Here is a 25509-nt window from a genome sequence, read left to right as displayed (position 1 = left end):
TTTTTGATCTTAGCCATTCTCACTGGTGTGAGGTGGAATCTCAGGGTTGTTTTGATTTGCATTTCCCTGATGATTAAGGATGTTGAACATTTTTTCAGGTGCTTCTCTGCCATTCGGTATTCCTCAGGTGAGAATTCTTTGTTCAGTTCTGAGCCCCATTTTTTAAGGGGGTTATTTGATTTTCTGAGGTCCACCTTCTTGAGTTCTTTATATATGTTGGATATTAGTCCCCTATCTGATTTAGGATAGGTAAAGATCCTTTCCCAGTCTGTTGGTGGTCTTTTTGTCTTATAGACAGTGTCTTTTGCCTTGCAGAAACTTTGGAGTTTCATTAGGTCCCATTTGTCAATTCTCGATCTTACAGCACAAGCCATTGCTGTTCTGTTCAGGAATTTTTCCCCTGTGCCCATATCTTCAAGGCTTTTCCCCACTTTCTCCTCTATAAGTTTCAGTGTCTCTGGTTTTATGTGAAGTTCCTTGATCCACTTAGATTTGACCTTAGTACAAGGAGATAAGTATGGATCGATTCGCATTCTTCTACATGATAACAACCAGTTGTGCCAGCACCAATTGTTGAAAATGCTGTCTTTCTTCCACTGGATGGTTTTGGCTCCCTTGTCGAAGATCAAGTGACCATAGGTGTGTGGGTTCATTTCTGGGTCTTCAATTCTATTCCATTGGTCCACTTGTCTGTCTCTATACCAGTACCATGCAGTTTTTATCACAATTGCTCTGTAGTAAAGCTTTAGGTCAGGCATGGTGATTCCACCAGAGGTTCTTTTATCCTTGAGAAGAGTTTTTGCTATCCTCGGTTTTTTGTTATTCCAGATGAATTTGCAAATTGCTCCTTCTAATTCGTTGAAGAATTGAGTTGGAATTTTAATGGGGATTGCATTGAATCTGTAGATTGCTTTTGGCAAGATAGCCATTTTTACAATGTTGGTCCTGCCAATCCATGAGCATGGGAGATCTTTCCATCTTCTGAGATCTTCTTTAATTTCTTTCTTCAGGGACTTGAAGTTTTTATCATACAGATCTTTCACTTCCTTCGTTAGAGTCACGCCGAGATATTTTATATTATTTGTGGCTATTGAGAAGGGTGTTGTTTCCCTAATTTCTTTCTCAGCCTGTTTATTCTTTGTGTAGAGAAAGGCCATTGACTTGTTTGAGTTAATTTTATATCCAGCTACTTCACCGAAGCTGTTTATCAGGTTTAGGAGTTCTCTGTTGGAATTTTTAGGGTCACTTATATATACTATCATATCATCTGCAAAAAGTGATATTTTGACTTCCTCTTTTCCAATTTGTATCCCCTTGATCTCCTTTTGTTGTCGAATTGCTCTGGCTAATACTTCAAGTACTATGTTGAAAAGGTAGGGAGAAAGTGGGCAGCCTTGTCTAGTCCCTGATTTTAGTGGGATTGCTTCCAGCTTCTCTCCATTTACTTTGATGTTGGCTACTGGTTTGCTGTAGATTGCTTTTATCATGTTTAGGTATTGGCCTTGAATTCCTGATCTTTCCAGAACTTTTATCATGAATGGGTGTTGGATCTTGTCAAATGCTTTTTCTGCATCTAACGAGATGATCATGTGGTTTTTGTCTTTGAGTTTGTTTATATAATGGATTACATTGATGGATTTTCGTATATTAAACCATCCCTGCATCCCTGGAATAAAACCTACTTGGTCAGGATGGATGATTGCTTTAATGTGTTCTTGGATTCGGTTAGCGAGAATTTTATTAAGGATTTTTGCATCGATGTTCATAAGAGAAATTGGTCTGAAGTTCTCTATCTTTGTTGGATCTTTCTGTGGTTTAGGTATCAGAGTAATAGTGGCTTCATAAAATGAGTTGGGTAGAATACCTTCTACTTCTATCTTGTGAAAAAGTTTGTGCAGAACTGGAGTTAGATCTTCTTTGAAGGTCTGATAGAACTCTGCACTAAACCCGTCTGGTCCTGGGCTTTTTTTGGCTGGGAGACTATTAATAACTGCTTCTATTTCTTTAGGGGATATGGGACTGTTTAGAAGGTCAACTTGATCCTGATTCAACTTTGGTACCTGGTATCTGTCCAGAAATTTGTCCATTTCGTCCAGGTTTTCCAGTTTTGTTGAGTATAGCCTTTTGTAGAAGGATCTGATGGTGTTTTGGATTTCTTCAGGATCTGTTGTTATGTCTCCCTTTTCATTTCTGATTTTGTTAATTAGGATTTTGTCCCTGTGCCCTTTAGTGAGTATAGCTAAGGGTTTATCTATCTTGTTGATTTTCTCAAAGAACCAACTCCTCGTTTGGTTAATTCTTTGAATAGTTCTTCTTGTTTCCACTTGGTTGATTTCACCCCTGAGTTTGATTATTTCCTGCCGTCTACTCCTCTTGGGTGAATTTGCTTCCTTTTTTTCTAGAGCTTTTAGATGTGTTGTCAAGCTGCTAGTATGTGCTCTCTCCCGTTTTTTCTTGAAGGCACTCATAGCTATGAGTTTCCCTCTTAGAAATGCTTTCATTGTGTCCCAAAGGTTTGGGTACGTTGTGGCTTCATTTTCATTAAACTCTAAAAAGTCTTTAATTTCTTTCTTTATTCCTTCCTTGACCAAGGTATCATTGAGAAGAGTGTTGTTCAGTTTCCATGTGAATGTTGGCTTTCTGTTATTTATTTTTTTATTGAAGATCAGCCTTAGTGCATGGTGATCTGATAGGATACATGGGACAATTTCAATATTTTTGAATCTGTTGAGGCCTGATTTGTGACCTATTATGTGGTCAGTTTTGGAGAAGGTACCATGAGGTGCTGAGAAGAAGGTATATCCTTTTGTTTTAGGGAAAAATGTTCTGTAGATATCTGTCAGATCCATTTGTTTCATCACTTCTGTTAGTTTCAGTGTGTCCCTGTTTAGTTTCTGTTTCCATGATCTGTCCATTGGTGAAAGTGGTGTGTTGAAGTCTCCCACTATTATTGTGTGAGGCGCAATGTGTGCTTTGAGCTTTACTAAAGTTTCTTTAGTGAATGTGGCTGCTCTTGTATTTGGAGCATAGATATTCAGAATTGAGAGTTCCTCTTGGAGGATTTTACCTTTGATGAGAATGAAGTGTCCCTCCTTGTCTTTTTTGATGACTTTGGGTTGGAAGTCAATCTTATCAGATATTAGGATGGCTACTCCTGCTTGTTTCTTCATACCATTTGCTTGGAAAATTGTTTTCCAGCCTTTCATTCTGAGGTAGTGTCTATCTTTTTCTCTGAGATGAGTTTCCTGTAAGCAGCAAAATGTTGGGTCTTGTTTGTGTAGCCAGTTTGTTAGTCTATGTCTTTTTATTGGCGAGTTGAGACCATTGATGTTAAGAGATATTAAGGAAAAGTAATTGTTGCTTCCTGTTAGTTTAGTTGTTAAAGGTGGCATTCTGTTCTTGTGGCTGTCTTCTTTTAGGTTTGTTGAGGGATTACCTTCTTGTTTCTAGGGCGTTGTTCCCGTTCTTGTATTGGTTTTTTTCTGTTATTATCCTTTGAAGGGCTGGATTCGTGGAGAGATAATGTGTGAATTTGGTTTTGTCGTGGAATACTTTGGTTTCTCCCTCTATGATAATTGAGAGTTTGGCTGGGTATAGTAGCCTGGGCTGCAGTTTGTGTTCTCTTAGTGTCTGTATAACATCTGTCCAGGCTCTTCTGGCTTTCATAGTCTCTGGTGAAAAATCTGGTGTAATTCTGATAGGCTTGCCTTTATATGTTACTTGACCTTTTTCCCTTACTGCTTTTAGTATTCTATCTTTATTTAGTGCATTTGATGTTCTGATTATTATGTGTCAGGAGGAGTTTCTTTTCTGGTCCAGTCTATTTGGAGTTCTGTAGGCTTCTTGTATGTTCATATGCATCTCATTCTTTAGATTTGGGAAGTTTTCTTCAATAATTTTGTTGAAGATGTTTGCTGGACCTTTGAGTTGAAAATCTTCATTCTCATCCACTCCTATTATCCGTACGTTTGGTCTTCTTATTGTGTCCTGGATTTCCTGGATATTTTGAGTTAGGATCTTTTTGCATTTTCCATTTTCTTTGATTGTTGTGCCGATGTTCTCTATGGAATCTTCTGCACCTGAGATTCTCTCTTCCATCTCTTGTATTCTGTTGCTGATGCTCAAATCTATGGTTCCAGATTTCTTTCCTAGGGTTTCTATCTCTAGTGTTGCCTCGCTTTGAGTTTTCTTTATTGTGTCTACTTCCCTTTTTAGGTCTAGTATGGTTTTGTTCATTTCCATCACCTGTTTGTATGTTTTTTCCTCTTTTTCTGTAAGGACTTCTACCTGTTTGATTGTGTTTTCCTGTTTTTCTTTAAGGACTTATAACTCTTTAGCAGTGTTCTCCTGTATTTCTTTAAGTGATTTATTAAAGTCCTTCTTGATGTCCTCTACCATCATCATGAGATATGCTTTTAAATCTAGGTCTAGGTTCTCAGGTGTGTTGGGGTTCCCTGGACTGGGCGAAGTGGGTGTGCTGGGTTCTGGTGATGGTGAGTGGTCTTGGTTCCTGTTAGTAAGATTCCTCCGTTTACCTTTCGCCATCTGGTAATCTCTGGAGTTAGTAGTTATAGTTGACTCTGTTTAGAGATTGTTCTTCTGGTGATTCTGTTACCATCTATCAGCAGACCTGGGAGACAGATTCTCTCCTCTGAGTTTCAGTGCTCAGAGCACTCTCTGCTGGCAAGCTCTCTTACAGGGAAGGTGCGCAGATATCTTGTATTTGGACCTCCTCCTGGCCGAAGAAGAAGGCCCAAAACAGGACCTTTCTCAGACACTGTGTTGCTTTGGCAGTTCCCAGGTGGTACAGACTCTCACCTAAGCAGACTAAATTCCTAAGTTCCTTGGAGTCCCGGGACCAAGATGGCGACCGCTGCTGCTGTGGCTTAGGTCGCCTCCCCAGCCGGGCGGGCACCTGTCCTCTGGTCCGGAAGGTGGCCGGCTGTCCCCGGCCCACACAGGGTGCTGCCTCAGCGCCTCTGTGCTTCCGCCTGTTCCAGAAGCTGTCAGGTTCTCTGGCGCACCCTCTCACCTGTTCAGACTAATTTCCTAAGTTCGGCGGGTCCCGGACCAAGATGGCGACCGCTGCTGCTGTGGCTTAGGTCGCCTCCCCAGCCGGGCGGGCACCTGTCCTCCGGTCCGGAAGGTGGCCGGCTGTCCCCGGCCCACACAGGGTGCTGCCTCAGCCCCTCTGTGCTTCTGCCTGTTCCAGAGGCTGTCAGGTTCTCTGGCGCACCCTCTCACCTGTTCAGACTAATTTCCTAAGTTCGGCGGGTCTCGGACCAAGATGGCGACCGCTGCTGCTGTGGCTTAGGCCGCCTCCCCTGCCGGGCGGGCACCTGTCCTCTGGTCCGGACGGTGGCTGGCTGTCCCCGGCCCACACAGGGTGCTGCCTCAGCGCCTCTGTGCTTCCGCCTGTTCCAGAAGCTGTCAGGTTCTCTGGCGCACCCTCTCACCTGTTCAGACTAATTTCCTAAGTTCGGCGGGTCCCGGACCAAGATGGCGACCGCTGCTGCTGTGGCTTAGGCCGCCTCCCCAGCCGGGTGGGCACCTGTCCTCTGGTCCGGAAGGTGGCCGGCTGTCCCCGGCCCACGCAGGGTGCTGCCTCAGCACCTCTGTGCTTCCGCCTGTTCCAGAAGCTGTCAGGTTCTCTGGCGCACCCTCTCACCTGTTCAGACTAATTTCCTAAGTTCGGCGGGTCCCGGACCAAGATGGCGACCGCTGCTGCTGTGGCTTAGGTCGCCTCCCCAGCCGGGCGGGCACCTGTCCTCCGGTCCGGAAGGTGGCCGGCTGTCCCCGGCCCACACAGGGTGCTGCCTCAGCCCCTCTGTGCTTCTGCCTGTTCCAGAGGCTGTCAGGTTCTCTGGCGCACCCTCTCACCTGTTCAGACTAATTTCCTAAGTTCGGCGGGTCCCGGACCAAGATGGCGACCGCTGCTGCTGTGGCTTAGGCCGCCTCCCCAGCCGGGCGGGCACCTGTCCTCCGGTCCGGAAGGTGGCAGGCTGTCCCCGGCCCACACAGGGTGCTGCCTCAGCGCCTCTGTGCTTCTGCCTGTTCCAGAAGCTGTCAGGTTCTCTGGCGCACCCTCTAACCTGTTCAGACTAATTTCCTAAGTTCCGCGGGTCCCGGACCAAGATGGCGACCGCTGCTGCTGTGGCTTAGGTCGCCTCCCCAGCCGGGCGGGCACCTGTCCTCCGGTCCAGACGGTGGCTGGCTGTCCCCGGCCCACAAAGGGTGCTGCCTCAGTGCCTCTGTGCTTCCGCCTGTTCCAGAAGCTGTCAGGTTCTCTGGCGCACCCTCTCACCTGTTCAGACTAATTTCCTAAGTTCGGCGGGTCTCGGACCAAGATGGCGACCGCTGCTGCTGTGGCTTAGGCCGCCTCCCCAGCCGGGCGGGCACCTGTCCTCCGGTCCGGACGGTGGCTGGCTGTCCCCGGCCCACAAAGGGTGCTGCCTCAGCGCCTCTGTGCTTCCGCCTGTTCCAGAAGCTGTCAGGTTCTCTGGCGCACCCTCTCACCTGTTCAGACTAATTTCCTAAGTTCGGCAGGTCCCGGACCAAGATGGCGACCGCTGCTGCTGTGGCTTAGGTCGCCTCCCCAGCCGGGCGGGCACCTGTCCTCTGGTCCGGAAGGTGGCCGGCTGTCCCCGGCCCACACAGGGTGCTGCCTCAGCGCCTCTGTGCTTCCGCCTGTTCCAGAAGCTGTCAGGTTCTCTGGCGCACCCTCTCACCTGTTCAGACTAATTTCCTAAGTTCGGCGGGTCTCGGACCAAGATGGCGACCGCTGCTGCTGTGGCTTAGGCCGCCTCCCCAGCCGGGCGGGCACCTGTCCTCTGGTCCGGAAGGTGGCCGGCTGTCCCCGGCCCACACAGGGTGCTGCCTCAGCGCCTCTGTGCTTCCGCCTGTTCCAGAAGCTGTCAGGTTCTCTGGCGCACCCTCTCACCTGTTCAGACTAATTTCCTAAGTTCGGCGGGTCCCGGACCAAGATGGCGACCGCTGCTCATGTGCTTGGTCTTAGTGTAGCTTGTTATGCCTTGTTTAGTTGGTATCCGGGAGGCCTGTTCTTCTCTAAGACAGGAGGTGGAGAGGGGGTGGATCTAGGGGTGAGGGCAGGAAGGGGAGGGGAAAACTGAGGTGGGGGAAGAGGAAACTGCAGTCAGGATATAATATATAAGAGAAGAAAAGAGAGTGTATGTCTACCCCACACCTTAGGCCAGGCAAGGAATACTGTTCCTGTGATATGATATGGAGTCTCGCCAGCAAGGACACACACACAGGACACACCCGGGTTCTTCTATATATGAGGCTTGCTTGTATCAAGGATGGCGAAACAGGAGGTAGCGAGTGTGTGTGTGGGGGGGTGGTTCTTAGTAGGAGGCAACCTGGTAGTTTTATTTCACATTTTTTCTTCAGTACATGGGAAGCCCTTGTTCAGAATAAGATGAATACTAGAAGGCTGAAATGTCTGGCTGAAATCCCCTACCCCCCTCCCCCGTCCCCCGGCGCGCCCCTGCCAGGACCTGCTTGGAAAGGTTTCACCAGCCCTCCCAGGGGTCCTTCCCTGTCCCCCATTCCCATGTGCAAGTGGCATACTGTGGTTTTCAGGGGCTTCCCTTCCCGTCTTCACACAGCCTGTGAGTCTCCCTGATGGTGCTGCCTAGATTTCTAGGGTAGAATGCGTTCTCCCGGCCCAGGGCTGGAAGACGTGGGCCCCATGCAGTCTTCAGCTGGGGCTTCTCACATCTGTGTTTCAGGGGTAGGGACATCTGTGGAGTTGCCAGGTCAGAAGACTTGGGATTGACTTTGGCTCTTCTGATTGTTCCCTGCATAAGGGCGGAGCTGCTAATGTCCCCACTACAGTATGCAGTATAGGAAGGTCCTTGAACGAGCTTTACTGGTAAACAGGCCTGTCTCACCCATCCTGCCTGTGGCTCTTCCAAGGTTTTCCTCTGCATCTGGGTGGCAGGTGAGGCCTCCCAAGAGAGGCCCACTGGGCAGCTGTAAGAATAGACTCTGTGGTTGGCTATGGCATTCCTGGTGAGAGCTCTTGGATCTGGCCAACTCCTGCCCCACCTGGGTGGATGGAGACACTGAGGCTCAGGCAGGCTGTATGTGTGGCCTGCACCGGGGATGGGTATCTTTAACTCGGGGCAAGACACTGCCCATGGCTCCATAGATACCTGAGTCAGTGAGACACTGCTGCTTCACAGATGTGCCCTGCACCACAGCCTTCAACCCTGGGCCCTCCAGAGTGATGGCTAGCCTGCTTGATTCAGAGGGAAGGGGTCATTCTGGGGCTGGAGCTCATGCTCCCCTGTCCCAGATGTGGCTACCCACGTGGCAGCTGTGGCCATTTGCACAGTAGGCATGCTGCCATCTGCAGAGCTTGGTTGTGGGCCTCTGTAAGCTTAACTAGGCCGTTCTAATTCCCTCTGGCCCAGCCAGGCCTCTTGAGAGCCTCGTAGCCCCAGAGCTTCTGATTTGCTAGGAATTTGGGGCGAATGCTCTTTCTGATTAGTGCAATCAAAATGGTCTCCAGTCTCCTGTAGTGTTGCCATCTCCATCCCCTTCCCCAGGGACAGCATGCCACACCTTTGTACAACCATTCTCTGAAGGGCTGCAACCTTTTGATGAAGTTGCAATGGAGTAGGAAGTCCAGCTTAACTTTAGAGACTCGAGTTAAGGTCTTGTCTAGCCTGAACGTCCATGGGACAGAAGTAAGCATTAGCTTTGTGGATCCCTAGGAACCTCTCCTGCTGAAGGCCAGAAGAGCCAGGCCTTTCTAGAGCCAGATGGAAGGGGTGGAGATGCCCTGCAGAAGCACTTAACCTTCCCAGGAGCCTGTGACTTTGCTGCAAGAGGCACCCTCTTGGGAAGGTTGCACAGCCTCTCTAGAATATTGTGCATCAAGACCTGTGAGCCTGGCCACTGTCCCCCACGTCGTACCAGCTTCACCACCCTGCTTAGAATCTTTAAGCCAAACATAGAGTTGTCCTTGCTGGGGTCTGGGAATGCAGGCACCACAGATGTGCACTCTGGCTGCCTTTCCCATCAGGGTCCCTGTGCCTAGTGTGTCAAGATGTTTTGCGGATGTTTAACATCAGCATCTTTTGCACTCATCCCCTCATTCAAATCCCAGCAGTGTGCTTGCTGTGTGACCTCAAGGGTACGGTTTCACCTCTGTCCCCCCCACTTTGTTTTTCTGTGTAGTGAGCGTGGTTACCCCACCGACACACAGGGTTGTGTGGGATTGCATATCATGTGTGGGGTGGAGACTACAGGGATTTCCTTACTTGCTACTGTTGAAAAGGTTTTCCCATGACTTGCTCCCCACACCAGCATCTTTGCTCGCTGGTACCTCCTATGAGGGCCAGTGTACCACACAACAGGGAGCTGAGAGTTCAGATCCATCCATGGCCTCGGGCTGAGCCTCTGCCCCCAAGCATGTGGGTTTTGAAGGGATGGCAGCTTATACCCCTATTCTAGAGTCCATCTCCACACCTGAGCAAGTTATGGTAAGGTAGAGGGGGAATGCCTTACCAGAAGCTGGCCTGCCTCATCTGCCCTGGTCCTAAGCTGATTAATTTGCTCATCAATTACTAACGTGCTGGTACCTGGCTAGGCTCTGGAGACGGTGGGGGCCAGAGGCAGATGCAGATGCAGGTCCTCACTCCTGGAGCACTCAGCCTATAGGACGGCTTCCTGGAGGAGGAGAGCTTAATAATGATGAGGAGAAGTCAACACTGAGTAGGAAGGAGTGTCCCAGGCTGTGATGGTTCATATATGCTTGGCCCAGGGAGTGACCCTGTTGGAGTAGGTGTGGCCTTGTTGGAGTAGGTGTGTCACTATGAATGTGGGCTTTTAAGATGCTCATCCTAGCTGCCTGGAAGCCAGTATTCTGCTAGCAGCCTTCAGATAAAGATGTAGAACACTCAGTTCTATCTGCACCATGCCTGCCTGAATGTTGCCATGTTCCTGCCTTGATGATAATGGACTGAACCTCTAAACCTGTAAGCCAGCCTCAAATGTATGTTGTCCTTTATAAGACTTGCCTTGGTCATGGTGTCTGCTCACAGCACTAAAACCCTAAGACAAGGGCATGTGAATCACATGCGCAAAGGCCCAAGTGACAGTCATGGTAATGAGGTCTTGGGAGAAGGGCTGCCTGTCCGAGCCTAGCCCACCAGAGACCAAGCAGTAATGATGAGGATGGGGAGGACCAGGCCTCCAAGGAGACAGGAGCTCTGATCCCAGTGTGGCTGAATGGACTATGAGCACCAAGCCAACTTCTGAATTTGAGTGTCAGAGCTGTGGCCTTCACCTGCACAGACAATTAGATCTGGAAAGCCTGGTGACAGGTGACAGACTAGGGGGAATGAGACCCCAGGCTAGGCCACATGAAGGGTGGGCTGTCTTGTCCTGCTTGAGTAGGAAGACTTGATAATACCTCTGTGGAAAATGGGGCACTGACTCTGTCCTCTCATTTTCCTCAGGTGATTTTGACTGCCAGAGTCACAAGGCCCTTTCCTTCCTCTTCTCCCTCCCTCCCTCCCTGTGGCGAATCACCTCCCCTCTGCCATCCTGCTGCTATGTGGTCCCTGTTGATTGACAGTGAACTGGGCCTGAGAGTTTGTTGGGTTTTGTTTTCCTTTCTGATTATTCTTGGCCCAGAGGAAAACCAACTGCTTCTGGACCGCTTTCTGCTGGCTCTTTTAAAAGCATGGACCTCAGTGGGAGTTTCCTGGTTTCTAGACTTAAGGCCACTGAAGAAGCCCGAGTGTGTTTTGATGAGCAGATGAGGGAAGACCAGACTTAGAGCTGCTCTTAAGGTCTCGGGGCTGCTCTGCAAGGTGCTGGTTTCTTGATTCACACTGGGTTGAAATAAAACCCTGGGGTAGAGCAAGGACAGGCTCAGTGTCATAAGACACTAAGACCCTTCCCACAGAGCAGTGATGGCCTGCTGTGCCCTCCAACACTCTTGAGAAGAGCTGGCCTGGCAAGCAGATGCTGGTGGAGTGTGAGGAAGCCCTTGGTGTGCTTGCTGAAGCCTGACAGTCATGCTCAGCAAACCCCAGGGCCCCAGTGTCAAGTTATTCCTGAATGAGCTCCACAGAAGGTGGGGAAACAGGCTCAAAGGGCTTATATTGCTAGCTTGGCTTTATCCCCTCCACAGTCATGTTGGCCAGGCCCTGTTCTTTATGGGGCTTACAGTCTAGTCTAGTGACCTCAGAGCCTCCCTAACTAGATGTCTTGCTTGGCTTTCAGAGTGACAGTGCCTCAGAGGATCACCAGAATCTTTATGTCCTGTGTTGGGAAAGTGAGGTCACCAGGGTTGGGGATAGTGATGAGCAGGAGACCCAGGAACGCCCTGGGCTTGGGCATGAGGTGTGCTGCTGTGTATGACGCCAGGAGGGCCTCTTAGATCCGTACCTCAGTCTCCTCAGCATTAAGGGGCAACAGTTATTATGGTCTCTTCCTGTGATGTGTCAGTGAAGGTCAGATGGGCCCTTCATGGCATACAGTCAGCAGAATAGATACCCAGCACCCTTTTGAGATAATCACAAAATGAGGACCAGTCCCTAAGACCAAGAAGACTAGAAGTGAGACGAAATACTGGGTGACAGGAAAGAGTGAAAGAAGTGCATGCTGACAGAAATGGCTGTCTCCTGAGAGGCTCTGCCAGAGCCTGACAAATAGAGGTGGATGCTCGCAGCCAACCATTGGACTGAGCACAAGGTCCTCAATAGAGGAGTTAGAGAAAAGACTGAAGGAGCTGAAGGGGTTTGTAACCCCATAGGAAGAACAACTATATCAACCAACCAGACCTCCTAGAGCTCCCAAGGACTAAGCCACCAACCAAGGAGTACACATGGCTCCAGCTGCATATGTAGTAGAGGACGGCCTTGTCATGCATTAATGGGAAGAGAGGTCCTTGGTCCTATAAAGGCTCAATAGATGCCCCAGTGAAGGGGAATCAAGGGCAGGGAGGTAGGAGTGGGTGGGTGGGTAAAGGAACACCCTCACAGAAGCAGGGGGAGGGAGGATGGGATAGGGTCTTCCGGGAGTGTGTGTGTGGGGGGGGCCAGGAAAGGGGATAACATTTGAAATGTAAATAAAGAAAATATCCAATTTAAAAAAAAAACATAAATTCTGGAAAAATGTTTTAAAAAATTGAAAAAAAAAAAAAAGAAAGAAAAAGAAAAGAGTGACTAGTGACTGCTGCTGCCTCAGGGAGTTTCTTGCTTGGTGGTTCCTGCCCTCTGGGCAGGGCTCCTGTGGGCCAGGCACACATCAAAGTGCCCAGAGCTGTGGGGACGCTGCCCATGCTGTATGCTGTGGGCTGTTCCACAGAGGGTTTCAGTTGAAATCAGGACTCCTGACCAGCATGTCGCAGATCTGAGCTCCCTGAAACCACTTCTGATAAAAAGCTAGTGAAGCTGCTTTTTGGCAGGACAGGAAGGAGCCCGCTAGCTTGAGAAGACCCAGGACGGAGGCCCACTTTGGCCCATAGCATGTATGGTTTGGCAAAACATTTGTACTTTCTGTGTTTTGATTTCGCCATTTGTGGGAGAGGGACACCATTTAGACCATCTTAAGAACTTGGCATGTGAAGGGTTGAGAGAGCCCTGTGACATGGTTCACCCTTGTCAGGGTATAGCCACGCACGTGGCTATACCCTTGTCATGGTATAGCCACGCACGTGGCTGTGGCTCTGGGTCCTCTCCAGTGCTTTCTGACCACAGATCAGGAGACTGGGGACATGGGATGAGATGGGATCTTAGGTGGTGACTTCCTTGCTGTCTGGCTTCCCCAACCTCACATCATCTCAGTGGTCCCTAGCAAGATAACCTCAGGCCTCTGACTTAGAAGCCCAAAGTCAAGAGAGATAAGAGGATGGTGTCACATGGACTCTGTCCCCCTAAACAAGGACTGGATGGTGTGTCCTCTTAGTGAAAGTAGGGGTGACTTGTGAGCATGCAGTCAGAGTCAAGAAGACCCCTATCTGGCATCACTGTGTTGATTTGTCGATTACTTAGGCCCTAGCAGTGAGTTTGTTACATGGTATGCACTCTGTCCAAAACTGTCCAGTTCTCACACTTAGGCAGACAAGGACAGAGCTATGAGCTTTGTAGTCTTGGGGAGGAGCTGAACCAAGTGCAGGGTTCTACAAACCTATTTGGAGGCAGTATGGTTGTAGACAGATGTCTGAAGACTAATGAAATAGCCAAGAAATGGGGTAGTATATTAAATAATGTTCTATTGATAGGAGAGACACCATAACCAAGGCAACGCATAAAAGGAAGCATTTAATGGGGGATGGGGAGTTGCTTACAGTTTCAGAGGGCGAGTCCACGATCAACATGGCAGGGAATGTAACAAGCTGGCAGGCAGGCATGGCTCTGGAGCAATCGCTGAGAGCTTGCATCCTGAGCTGAAACAGAGAGTGTACAGGCACAGGTCTAGTTCTGGCATGGGCTTTTGGAATCTCAAAGCCCAACCCCAGTGACACACCTCCTCCAATGAGGCCACGCCTCCTAGTCCTTCTTCCTAAATAGTCTACCAACTGGGAAACAAACATTCAAAAATGGGAGCCACTCTCATTCAAACCACCACAGGTGATGGAAGGGCAGAGGGTGCCAGGCAGGGCACAACCTTTGCAGAGGTCTGGTTGGCCTGAGCATAGCAAGAGGCATGGTCCAGAGTTGCAACAGTCCTCAGGAGGGAGGGGTGGAACCATATACAGAATTAGAACCTAAGTATTCAGGCTGGAGTACCTGGAGACTACCCATCTTTCAGCTTCTAAGCCTCAAGGGACTTGATCCCAGGTAGGAGGGTGAGCCCCACCTGGTGGCCTGGGCCATGGACCGGGACAGGGTGATGATTCCATTCTGAACAAGGTAAAACTGACTTTGAGGTCCCTTCCAGCTGTCACACTCGAGCTCCTCGGAAGCCCCCTGGGATAGCAGACTATATGAAATATAAATCAATAGGTTAAGACCACACTTGTCTCCTGTCCAGTGTGGCTCTGTCACTCTGCCTGCCTCCTCTGTGTTTGGCGGATCATCTCTGACTTGGGCAGACCGTGGGCTGACGGGAGAAAAATCGCTTTGTTCAGAGAGAGAGGTAGAGCCAATCTTGCCTCCGTTGACAAGGCTCCGCTTTTCTCTTTAATCATCCCTGCCTCTCGGCTATGTGCTGTCCCAGCTCCTAACACCCCATCCCCCCCACTCTAATCATCAGGGAAAAAACAGATACTTGATCAGTCAGCCTCTTGGGACCTGCTGCCTGCAAAGTTCTGCTCTTGATGAGGGAGGTACAGAGCGGGGAGCATGGTCAGTGTGGTAGCCCAAATTAAGGAGGCTAAGGGTTTCTACCAGAACCCAGAGTGTCCAGGTTCACCTCCCAGGGTTCCCATGACAACGGGACTATTAGGTGTTGGTAATATGGACTGGCAGTGAATGAAATGGAATTTGATGTACATGAGAATCCAGCCGCTAGCAGAGTAATTGCAGATCAATCTCTGTCTCCCCCCAGGCTGCCCGACCATCTCTCTCTCTCTCTCTCTCTCTCTCTCTCTCTCTCTCTCTCTCTCTCTCTCTCTCTCTCTCTCTCCTAAGCATGGGTTTTGAAGAACATTTGAGTGCTTTGAAACACATTAATTTCCATTTTTTTTTCTGAGCAGTTGTATTTTCTTTCCTGCTACTTTGTCATGCCTCCGCACCTGTCTTGAGTAGTTTAACAAATAAAAGTGTCAGCTGGTGATTTATAGACCCCTCTAGCTGTCACCCTCACCTCCCAACCCCTGTCATCACTCTGGAGTCCAGGACAAGGAGTGACAGCACGGCCTCAGGGTGACTTCCATGTGTTGCAGGGGATGTGTTGATGCATTGATGTACAGCCCTGGTCTTAGAAGCTTGCCAAACACACTTGCTGCTTGCTTTGTTTACTTTCTTCATTGCAATGGCAAAATATCTGGCAGAAGAAACACACCAGATGAAAGGTTTGTGTCAGCTCACCGTTTGAGGATACAGTCCATCTCTGTGGGGCAGGCATGGTGGCAGGTGCATAGGCAGCCTGGTGGCATTGCTGGTGGTCAGCTCATGTTCTCCTTTGTATTGAGCCCTGGGCCTAGCCTATTGTGTGGTACCAATACCTCAAGGTCTTCCCACTTCAGTTAGTCTAGTCTTGACAAGTTCCCATAGACAAACCCAGAGACTTGTCTCCTAGGCGACGGTGGATCCTGTTCAGTTACAAGTGTTGACTATCAAGGTGTGCATTCTGGGATCAGAGTCCTGCAGAATGTTTGGCTACCCTTTGGATTGTCTGAGGCTGGATTTAGTGATTCCTACAGAGGGGTAGGTAGTTACTTGGTGCTCTCATGAGTTGGGATGTCTCCAGAATCATTTTAAAGAGAAAAAGGGAGTTTCCGAAGAAGAGACTAGGTCCAAGTCTCAATGTTATGATACTCGGGAAGTGGGGTTTGAGAGACCCCACGCCCCGGGAAAGTGTCACTGTCTTCCTCTCTTGGAACCTTGAAACCAGCTGATGTCCACATTTTCCTTTCTGTTGACACCACAGGTCATCTTGATCCTGACAAAGTACTACCATGCAGACATGGGCAAGGTTCTGGAAAGTTCTCTGTGGAGGTAAGTCAGCCTGCTGGGCTTTTCTCGTCATACGCCTGTGTGTCATCATCTCCCAGTTTCCTGGCCGAGGCTGCAGTCCTACCCAGGACAGCGGCTCCTGCCCACTAGTGGGGCCCACCGCTTCTCAGTGGCTGGAAAGGCATAATGGAGAGGTTGAGAGCGGATTAGGAGTTTCGTCATGGGGACAAAGGGCGCTGGCAGATGGACAACCGTTTGGACCGCTTCTCCCCTCCCGCTTCTTTTCTGCCCGTTGTTTTCTCCTGTTTCTTTCTGCCTCCTCCCCGGAGGAGGAGGCTGGCAGCGTGAATCCAGGTCACTGCACAATATCTCTGGCTCTGCTCTGGGCTCTATAGGCAGCTCCCAAGCCCCCCCAAAGCTCAGGCTGGCCTCATTGTTGGGGTATTTTGCTTTCTTTCCGGCTTAGCCAAAGAACTGTAAATAAATAACCCACCCAGGCGGGATATCTCTTTATATGTGAAACATGAATTGGACCCAAGGACATCAGACTGTCTTTGATGTCTGAGAGGAGGGAGGAGGAGGAGGCTGCAGAGCCCATTTTGGCCATTATCATCCTCAGCTCTGCTCGGAGCATGAGGCCTCTTTGGCTCTGGGGGAAGGGTATCGTTCCTCCCATGAGAATCTCGCCCCTCCAGTTATTCTTGGTGTGGGATCATTTTGTCTTCTCTGTGTGTTTTTCCAGTAGTGATTAATTCATTTCAATTTGGATTTGAAAAATACCTGCCAGTTGGGACCGTTTGTTTGTTCGAGATAGGGTCTCATTCTGTATCCCAGGCTAGCCTGGAAACTTATCAAGCAATTTCCTGCCCCTGTCTCCAGAGTGCTGGACCAGGCCTGCATCCCTGTGCCTGGCTCATTAGGATGACTTACAGGATGAGCCACTTGCACCTCTGGGTCGTGGGGATTCTCTTCAGTTTTGGTTTGGCTCCTATTAGTGGGGTTTGACATCCTACCTTTCTTATCTCTGTGGCCTGTTAGGAGAGTGTTCAGAAGGTGCCTGGAGGTGGATTTTTTTTTTTTTTCTGTGATGACAGTGTTCCTTGGGGTCAACTGCCCAGGTCACTGTGGTACTTAAAACCCCTTGGGTTTTTGTTATTGCTTCCCTAACTTAGCTAAGGGCTAACTCCCTTAGCCAGGAACTCGTCTCCTGACAATACTGAGAAAAGCAGCCAGCCATGGGCCGTGTTCCTGTGTGGGCTCAGCTCTCCTGAGGTGGCTCTGATGCTCCCAATGTGTCCTGCTGCTCTGGCTCTTGAGGCCCCTTGAGGAGGGGGACGGAGGCTACAGAATGAAGGAGGCATTAAATTCCAGTGGTGGGCCAGTGAGGTAGCTCAGTGAGTAAAGATATTTGCCAGCAAGCCTGACAACCCGAGTTCAATCCCTGGAACCTACACAGTAGAAGGAGAGAACTGACTCCTGCAGGTTGTCCTCTGACTTCCACACATGTGCCATAGCACACATACATGTCTACACATCTAAAATGCACAGATGGATAAGACATAAAATCCTAGGAGCTCTTAGCTTCACTAGAAGTTTGGCTTAGGGGCATCACCTGGGACAGCAAGTGCATAGAGACATGTTCACCTTCCTGCTATGTTGACAGTCTCCTTGTGCTACATGAGCAGAGTTAGCCGCCATTCCTCGTGTGCAGTAAACAAAAATCCTCGGCTACCCCAGACTTTAGACACCGGCAACCGGGCTTCTCTGTTAACTACCCCCTTAGATACCTTCCCTAAAAATTTCCAGAATGCCAGCTTCCTCCACTCACGGTGGCTTCTCAGCCTGGCTAAAGGTGCACGAAGTGGGACTGTCTAGAATGGTGTCTGGTGTTTGGGTCGAGCTGCTTCCCTGGGGCAGTCAGGCTTTTGCAAGGTGTTTCCTAGACGTAGGTGCTGGTGACTAAATGAAATAAATAAATGAATAAAACAGAAATGAAAAGGAATATTAGTTCTCTAAGGAACTTTGGAAGAGCACGTTTATTGCAGATAAAGGGAAGAGTTAGAGGCAGGGGGCATCTGGGAGAGTCCAGAGTGGGCGTGACCAGACTGAACTATTCCCTGTGGGGAAAGGGGGAAGGGAATAGTTGCTACTAGGTGTAGCAACCAGGAGGCCCAAAGGTACAAAGGGACTGAGGGGTTGTAGGAAGAACCTGGAGGCCAGTGTCTACTTTGATGTGTTAAATAGGCACCACAGCCATTTGCCCTGGGTTTGAGACCTAACTGGGACCTCGTGGAATATGGAAGACAGAGAAGGCTACCTGGGGTCAGGACTCCTGAGTGACAGGCTCTAAATTCTTCAGAAGCCAATAGGGAGTCCCAGAGGCCAAAGCACCCTGTTAGAACCCTGGGCCAGGGAGACTTTCTTCACAGATCCTCTGTGTGAGGCTGGTCAAATGGAGGAGAGGGAGGTGGCGGGATGGGATGAGGTGGCTCACAGAACATCCCCGAGCACGGTATGTCTAAATTTGGATTTCCCCCAAAGCGAAGCAACAGATCTTAATTTTTCTCATCTCGTCACTGTCTCTCCACCCAGACGTTTCCTCGGCTCGATTAAAAATGCATCCAGAAGCATTAGTCATTTCCAGAAACTTCCCCCATCTCCTCCGCGGGTGCAGCGACTCTCTGGGTTTCTATGTTGCTTTTTCTGTGCTGATGTGCTTGCACAGAGTTAACAGTCTGAGAAGCCTGGAGCTGAAGTTTTGCATTCCTTTCTCTGTTGCTCATAAACCAGGCTTCCACTCTGCATACTGTGAGGCCTGCCCAGCCATTACTTTCCTGGCTGCTTACGGGCCTTTGAGCTGATTCTTCCAGGCCTTGGCCTCCTGGGGAGGGTCCAGTGCTCCCAGCTCCCACCTGGGGAGCATCCGATGCTCACAGCACTAGTATGACATTTCATCTAAGCCTTACCCATTTGTCAGTATTCCAGCATCCTTTCGAGTCCTGGCGAGGAACAGTTTCCATGCTGCTCTGATCATATTTTTCTCTTTGGAATGTCATCTGCTCTTGTATTTCTCCCCACACTGGGACAGGGCAAAGGGTACCGAGAGGATGAGAACACACTGTTTGTGCTTTTCTGGGTGCTGCCTACGTGCTGTCTGCACTTGAGGCCCATGGAATGTATGGTTCAGGTGCCAGTGTCTGGAGAACACGTATTAAGCGGGGTTATTAAATACACACTTACTGAATGCACACCGATCCTCCCAAGAATTCTCCTGTGTAATCACAATAAATACATTTTTAATGACAGGTCTGGTATTTACATTCTGAAAATGGCTCTGGGAAATCGAAGCTGAATGCATTTTTAATTGTTCTGTGTTTAATGGGCCTCACGTCAGCAGCCTCTCCCTCACGGGCTTCCTTGACCCATCACCAGCACCTTCTCTCTGCATCCTCTGCCAGACTTGGATCTGTGAACAGTACCCTAGGTTGGGAGAGACATCCGCATCTTAGGACCTGCTGGCTGGCACCAGGGAATTGAAGTCTCCTATCTCATTTTTCTCTGGGCTCACAGGGCCTACCTAAGGCTTCCTCATTCAAGCTAGAGTCAGCACACTCTGTCCATCCTTAAAACTCTGGGCACAGTGGCTACTGTGCTACTGGGACAAATGACCACAACTGGGGAACTTAAAACAACAGCCAGGGACTCTCCAGGGTTCAAACCATGGCGTTACAGGGCAGTGTTTCCCCTGAAGACTGGGAAAGGAGGTCATCGTGTCCCTGCCAGCCCCTGGTGGCTGTGTCACTGAGACCTTGCTGCTGTGTGTTGATACGCATGTGACAATACTGCCCAGGTGCATGTGGACACAGTGTGCAGGTGTGCGTGCCTCCGTGCACACGTGCCTGTGGCAGCCAAAGGTCAATCCTCAGTGCCGTTCCTTTGGAGACAGTCGCTTTTGTTGCCGTCTTGTTTTTAAGGCAGAATCTCTCACTGGCCTGGAGCTGGCCCAGCGGGCTAAGCAGGCTGATCAGCAAACCCCAGGATACTCCTGACTCCACTTCCCCAGCTCTAGAAGTGTGTACCCCAGTGTCTGCATTGTTTCCGTGGGTTCCAGGCATTGAACTCGGGTTCTCCCGCTTGCACAGTGGACACTTTACCAGCTGAGTTATTGAGTCAGCCCCCCTGCCTCTGCCTCCACATGGCTGTCTCGCTGTGTATTCCTTCTAAAGACAGTGGCTGCTGGATTTAGGGTCTGAGCAGACAATTTGGGACATCTCATCTCGAGAATCTTAACTGAGCCACCTCTGTAAAGACCCCTGGTAATTTATGGGGTTCAGGACGTGAATATCTCTTCGAGGGAGCTACCCCTCAACCCATGACATGCTCTGTCATTAAGCTCTGGGGATGCCATTGGTTTTCTAAATGGCGACTGGCTCTTGCCCTGTTCTCTGTTCCCCAGCCACACTCTTTTTGTCCCTCTTCATCCATGGCTAGATCCTGGCTGCCCTCCTCAGCTGGCTACCGTGTCTCCGCCCATCCTTTCCCAGAAGACCCATGGACTTGAAAAACACACAGTCTGGTGCCATGGATGGACTCAGTGCCCCCTCATGGCTCACATCTGCCATTCCAACCCTCTACTGAAACCCCTTGATGATCCAGATGTGGAGGCTGGCAGGCAGAGCTGGAGCACCACAGGGGTGTGAGGATGCGGGTGCTCTTGGTCTCTGAGGGTTTTGTGTGATATTTGTCTCTGCTCTATAACAGCGCTGTAACATGAGATAAAGAGAAATTCACAGCACAGTGTTGTGTCTGCTACCACCCACCCTCCTCTCTGGGAGAGTGTTGCTGGGCCCTTCCATGCTTCTGGAGCCCCCACCCCCACCCCCAGGCAAGGCACAGAGGCAGTCAAGGTCGTGACAGACTGTTAGAATGGAATGGGTCCCAGGAATGGGTTTTGAGTGTTAAAACTCGGCCAGCCCTACGGACACACTGAGATCAGCCTCTCGGGAGCCCCTGCACAGTGCCTGGGGTTCATGTTCTCAGCATTTTGTCCCCACTATTGTCCCCAGCCTTTTAAAACTTGCTTTCCTAATGGCCTCCCACATAACTGAAGTTTCACTGAAGGACCCTACATGTATTTTTTAATGTGGAATTCACATCTTTCAGGCCCGTCGAGAACCAGTGTTGGCCACCTGGGGGTGCTGTTTTACCCCAGTGAATGTGGTTGGTGCAGAGAAACCAGTTCAGCCTTGCATCTCTGCCCAGGACTCAGAATGTAGATGATATGCTGATCAGGATGCCAGGCTCTGAGGTGGGACCTTAGGCTGCGTTCTAAACAAGTGCTAGGAAATTCCGATACCGCTTGTCCATAAGACAACAGGCCTGTTGCTTCCAGACAACCTGGGAGTCTCTGCAGTGCTAAGCAGCCCACTGGTAGTATCTGGTCAAGCTGGACTTTACCCGGGTGTCTGTAGGTGTCTGTGTGTGCTGGCTCCTGTCTGGCATGCACTTAGCATTGCCCCTCAGTCCTGACTTTATCCTCATCTAGTTAGTGCAGCTTCCCTAAGGAGGCCACTCAGTGTACAGAGCCCTCCCCCACCCCCGGCAAGGTTCTTTGTTACCTCTCTCATGGAAGTTTCTGTTTCCTTGCTTATACTGCTTCTGCTATTACTAGAACACAAGTCATGAGCACGGAGACCTCTCAAGGCCATACAGTTGATCACAGGATGCCATAACCAAGTACTGACTGGTGCTCGGAATGCACGTTGGCCTTGAATGCATGGGTCGGTGGACAGATGGGTGAACAAATGAATGGAGATGATGGATAGATGGTATATAGATGTGTGTATATGTGTATGTGTGCATATGCGTGTCTGTATGTAGCTAGCCGGATGGAACAATAGCTGGGTAAGTGGGTTGATGAGTGGATAGGTGGAAGGACAGATGGATGGGTGGATACATGGATGTGTGCCTGAGTCATAGAGATAGTGTGGTTTTAGGGAAACACTCCTGGGATCTTGAAGATTCTTTATGTTGATGAGGTCTTTATTGGAGAAGCCCAAGAATACAGTCAGTTCAGATGCTGTCAAGCAGGGAAAGGAGGCAGGGCATATTCTGAGCCAGGAGAAAGCTGGCTATGGTCTACCTGCTTACTCCTGCCCTCCCGCCTGGGTTACAGCCTGCAGGATCTACATTGAAGGTAGCTATTGAAGAAGGTGAATTTGAATTAGGGCCACACTTCCACGACCCAGACAGAGGACTCTACCAGAGCCACCCCTGTGGCATCCCACAGGTATATGAGACCTTGGGGCCTGCTACACAGGCAGCCAGGAGCAGCCTCAGTGGCACTGGAGTGGGATGATCCGGGCTTCCCCTCCAGGCTTGGCTGGAACCTGTCCTCTCTGTCGGGGGTGGAGAGCATCCCTTTCCCCTGGCTTCTCTTTAATTATGGAATCTTTGACATATAGAGAAAAGTGCAGAATGCCGTAAAACACCAGCCTGGGGAGCGGTGGCAGAGGCGGGCTAGTGCACATTAAATCTCCATCCGTTCCTCCTAATCTACCTCTGAGGTACTTAGTCTGATGTCCTGTGTGTTCCTGGGGTCAGCAGATGGGAGAGCAGGTACACCCCAGGAAGGTAGTGGAATTCAGGGTGTCACTATTCATCACAGCAGGGCCTCACCCAGCTTAGTTCATAGATGTTAAATGGTTCCCTCTCTGCAGGAGAGGTCACACTTTCTTAAAGACAGCAATAGATTCAGATGAAACTCACCCTTTGCCCTTCTGCTACGCCCCCGACCCCTCTCCCCAGCGTCTACCTGGAAGCAATCTCCATCTTAAGCTTGGGGTGGACCATTCCAGTTTGCTTTATAGCTTACCTATAAAGCAGAAATTTAAACACATACGACAACATATAAATCACAATTTATATTGGTTCAGGACAATGCGTGACTCTCTGTAATCAGACAACCAAACATGAGCTTGTTTTAAAAATTGATATGAATAGCATCATCCCGCTCCCGGCATTTGATTTATGTTCTCGACTTCATTCTGGTAATTTCCTCACGTTGCATGTGGATCCTCTCGGATGTGTGCGTTCTCCATTATGGAGCGGTGATCTTGATGCCTAGGGAGTTTGGTATTCCAGTCAGGGTTAGCAGCGAGCTTGGGAGCCATAGTGAACCCCCTGGGCTGCCTCTCCAGGCAGATATAGGGCAGGGCTGCCTGATGTCTCCTCTCTTTATCTTGCCAGCTTGCCAGTGGGGTCACTCACCCCTGCAAATCTTTGACATCATCAGACCTTGCCTGTTTGTATTCAGGGGCTATAGGGCCATTACTCGATGCCCTCCTGAGATGGTATGTTCCTTCTCATGGTCACAGGTCTCCTCTGTATGACACAGGCACTGCTGTATACCCCTGCTTCTGTCAAGTTGCTTAAGTCTTTTGTCATCCCTTCCTTTCCTTGAAAGGGGACCAAGCCATCTCTAGGACCCCAAATGTCAAGATGTATTTCTTCTAAATGTCCCCTCATCTCTAGCCTGGGGCCTCTTCCTCTTGTCAATACCCACAAAGACATTCTCTCTTAAGCATGCTTTATCTTGCCATAGTTAAGTCTTTAAGCACCAATGTTCTGTCTGATAGTAATGCTGTGGTGTGGTGTGTCTCTCAGGAGTGTGCCGGTGCCTAACTTAGACAGCTCAGAGCCCTGGGCTGACTGTTGGTGGCTTGTTTCAGGCAGGGCATGGCGAGCGGTCCACTTGAGACTGGAAACCCTGCTTCAAGCTGCTGCCTTGGGCCTTCTCCAGGTACACATCACCATGACAGGGACAGGACAGAGACCACCGTGATACATTTGCTACGTGAGGGACACTGAAGCTCCCAAGGCAAGGCAGCCACCGGAGCCTGTTCCAGCATTTTGCTCTGTGGCATCTGCTGAAACTTCCTGGGCCAGAGTAGGTCACAGGGTCATCTGCAGTGGTGAGAGAGGAGCGTGGGAATCAGGTATCACAGGAGGCAGGAGCAGTTCTGGAAGACCCTGCTGTGCACACTAGTAGGCACACTCAGCAGGAAGGAAGTCTAAGGAGACTGTTTAGTATCTTTCTGAATGAAGCCTGCTCCCCCATGCTGAGGTCCCAAGCAACGTTCCACCTTCCGTCATCTCATAATCTTTCATATTTATTCATTTCATTAAAAAATTCTAATTGCCATTAATTTGTTTAATTTTCGCTTCTTTTTTATTTTACATCTAAATGCAAATGCTCACGTTTTGTTTTATTGTACCTTTTGTTGTGTTGATTAAGTCTTGAGGCGGTGTTCCACAAAGCACACTTTGGCAATCTGTTCTGTCGTTTGCTTTCATGTTCCAAGAGACCTGAGGCTTGAGATTTTTCCCTGTGACATCATTGCATCGGCATGGCATTGCGTTTAAAATCAGATTTGATTCCATCTCTCCATAATATCTCCCTCACACCTCATTTTTCACAGTCAGAACCCAGGCCTGACACACACACACACACACACACACACACACACACACACACACACAGCACATGCTCTGCCCCTGAATGGCACCCAATGTATATTTTCACAGACTGTGCCACGATATCATGATCTGTGAATGCCGCATGGGAGGGATCAGAACTCTGAAACTCTATAGCTGGGACAACTGCTCCCAACACTCCTCACTATTAAGAGGAGTGTGTCCTCTGTGGAGGCAGAAGCCATGTTGTGTATACTCCAGCTTGCTTTTCCCAAAGGAGAGGTGGAGAGAGCTGGAGGCAGGGTGTTGGACTTGCCCATGAGGCAGCTGTGACTCCCAGGGAATACCGTGCATTTGTCAGTGGCCCAGATCCAGAACTGGCACAGCATGGGATGCTGATGGCTCTTTGAGAGCAGGGAATGCTGGGTAAATGCAGCCACAGCTCCTAGAGAGGAGTACTGAAGGGCAGTGTGCTGAGGCCTGGTGGCATCTGGAGGGCACCAGCCTTGCGACGCTGGGCTGGTGTTTCAGTGCCTTGCTGGGCTTTGGCATGGCCTGCGTGTATGCACAAAGAAGTTGGCTTTGATCTTTGCTCAGTCCCTGTCCTTCCTGGTGATTTCAGGGACTTTCTGTCCAAGGATCCCAGTGGCTCGACCCAGACCCATTTCCCACAGCTATTACAAAGATGGCTTTTATCCCAGAGAGGACATTTGTCACAAAGACGGTGTCTGTAATGTTTGCGAATTGTTCAGGGGTCAGAGATCCCTTCTGTCTCCCCCATGGCTTTATCTCATGGCTTCTCATGAGCTCCCTCCCTACAGAGAGCTGAGTTAAACTCAAGCCTCAGGGAAGGTAGGGATCGAAAGAGAGTCCCTGATTTGGAAGCTTTTGAGCCTAGTCAATAAATAATCATTTGATACGAAGCAGCAATTGTGGGCCTAATACACCTGTAATTCCAATACTTTGGAGGCTAAGTTGGAATCCAGACTGTATTGTACCTTGAGGGACAGACCAACCAGGGATGAAATTTATGAAAACTCAAAGACACCCTTCTGTGTTCTCAGTCCCCTGTAGCCCCTTATCCATCTATCCACCCATCCATTCATCCATCATCCATCCATCCATCCACCATCCATCCATCCATCCACCTACCCATCCACCCATCTAAATTTCCTCCCCACCCCTTTCCTCTTCCTCTACCTATGGTTCTCCATCCCTCTTACCTTTCCATTCATCTCCGCTCTATCATCTCTTTACCTATTTATCACCCATTCACCATCTGTTTCCTCACGCACCCTTCCACACATCAACTGCTTGTATAACTGTCCATCATTCATGAATCCATCTACCAAACCATTCACCCACCATTCTCCATTCCATCCATTCACTCAACCATCCATTTATGTGGTTTGAATGTGAAATGTCCCTCATT

At 49.5% G+C, this 25509-nt stretch overlaps 1 protein-coding gene across 2 annotated transcripts in view; it reads left to right on the top strand.

The window, feature by feature from the left end:
- Sorcs2 (sortilin-related VPS10 domain containing receptor 2) overlaps window positions 1–25509 on the top strand; it is a 381018-nt gene that overhangs the window by 153409 nt on the left and 202100 nt on the right. For both annotated transcript variants that reach the window (XM_006504202.4, NM_030889.2), the window contains exon 2: window positions 15577–15644. In XM_006504202.4, coding sequence (XP_006504265.1) covers window positions 15577–15644 — 68 coding nt within the window. The remainder of the gene's footprint in view (window positions 1–15576; window positions 15645–25509) is intronic.

The sequence above is a fragment of the Mus musculus genome, chromosome 5 (assembly GCF_000001635.26).
Source record: "Mus musculus strain C57BL/6J chromosome 5, GRCm38.p6 C57BL/6J".
Lineage (NCBI taxonomy): Eukaryota > Metazoa > Chordata > Mammalia > Rodentia > Muridae > Mus > Mus musculus.
This window is presented reverse-complemented; position numbering and strand designations above follow the sequence as displayed.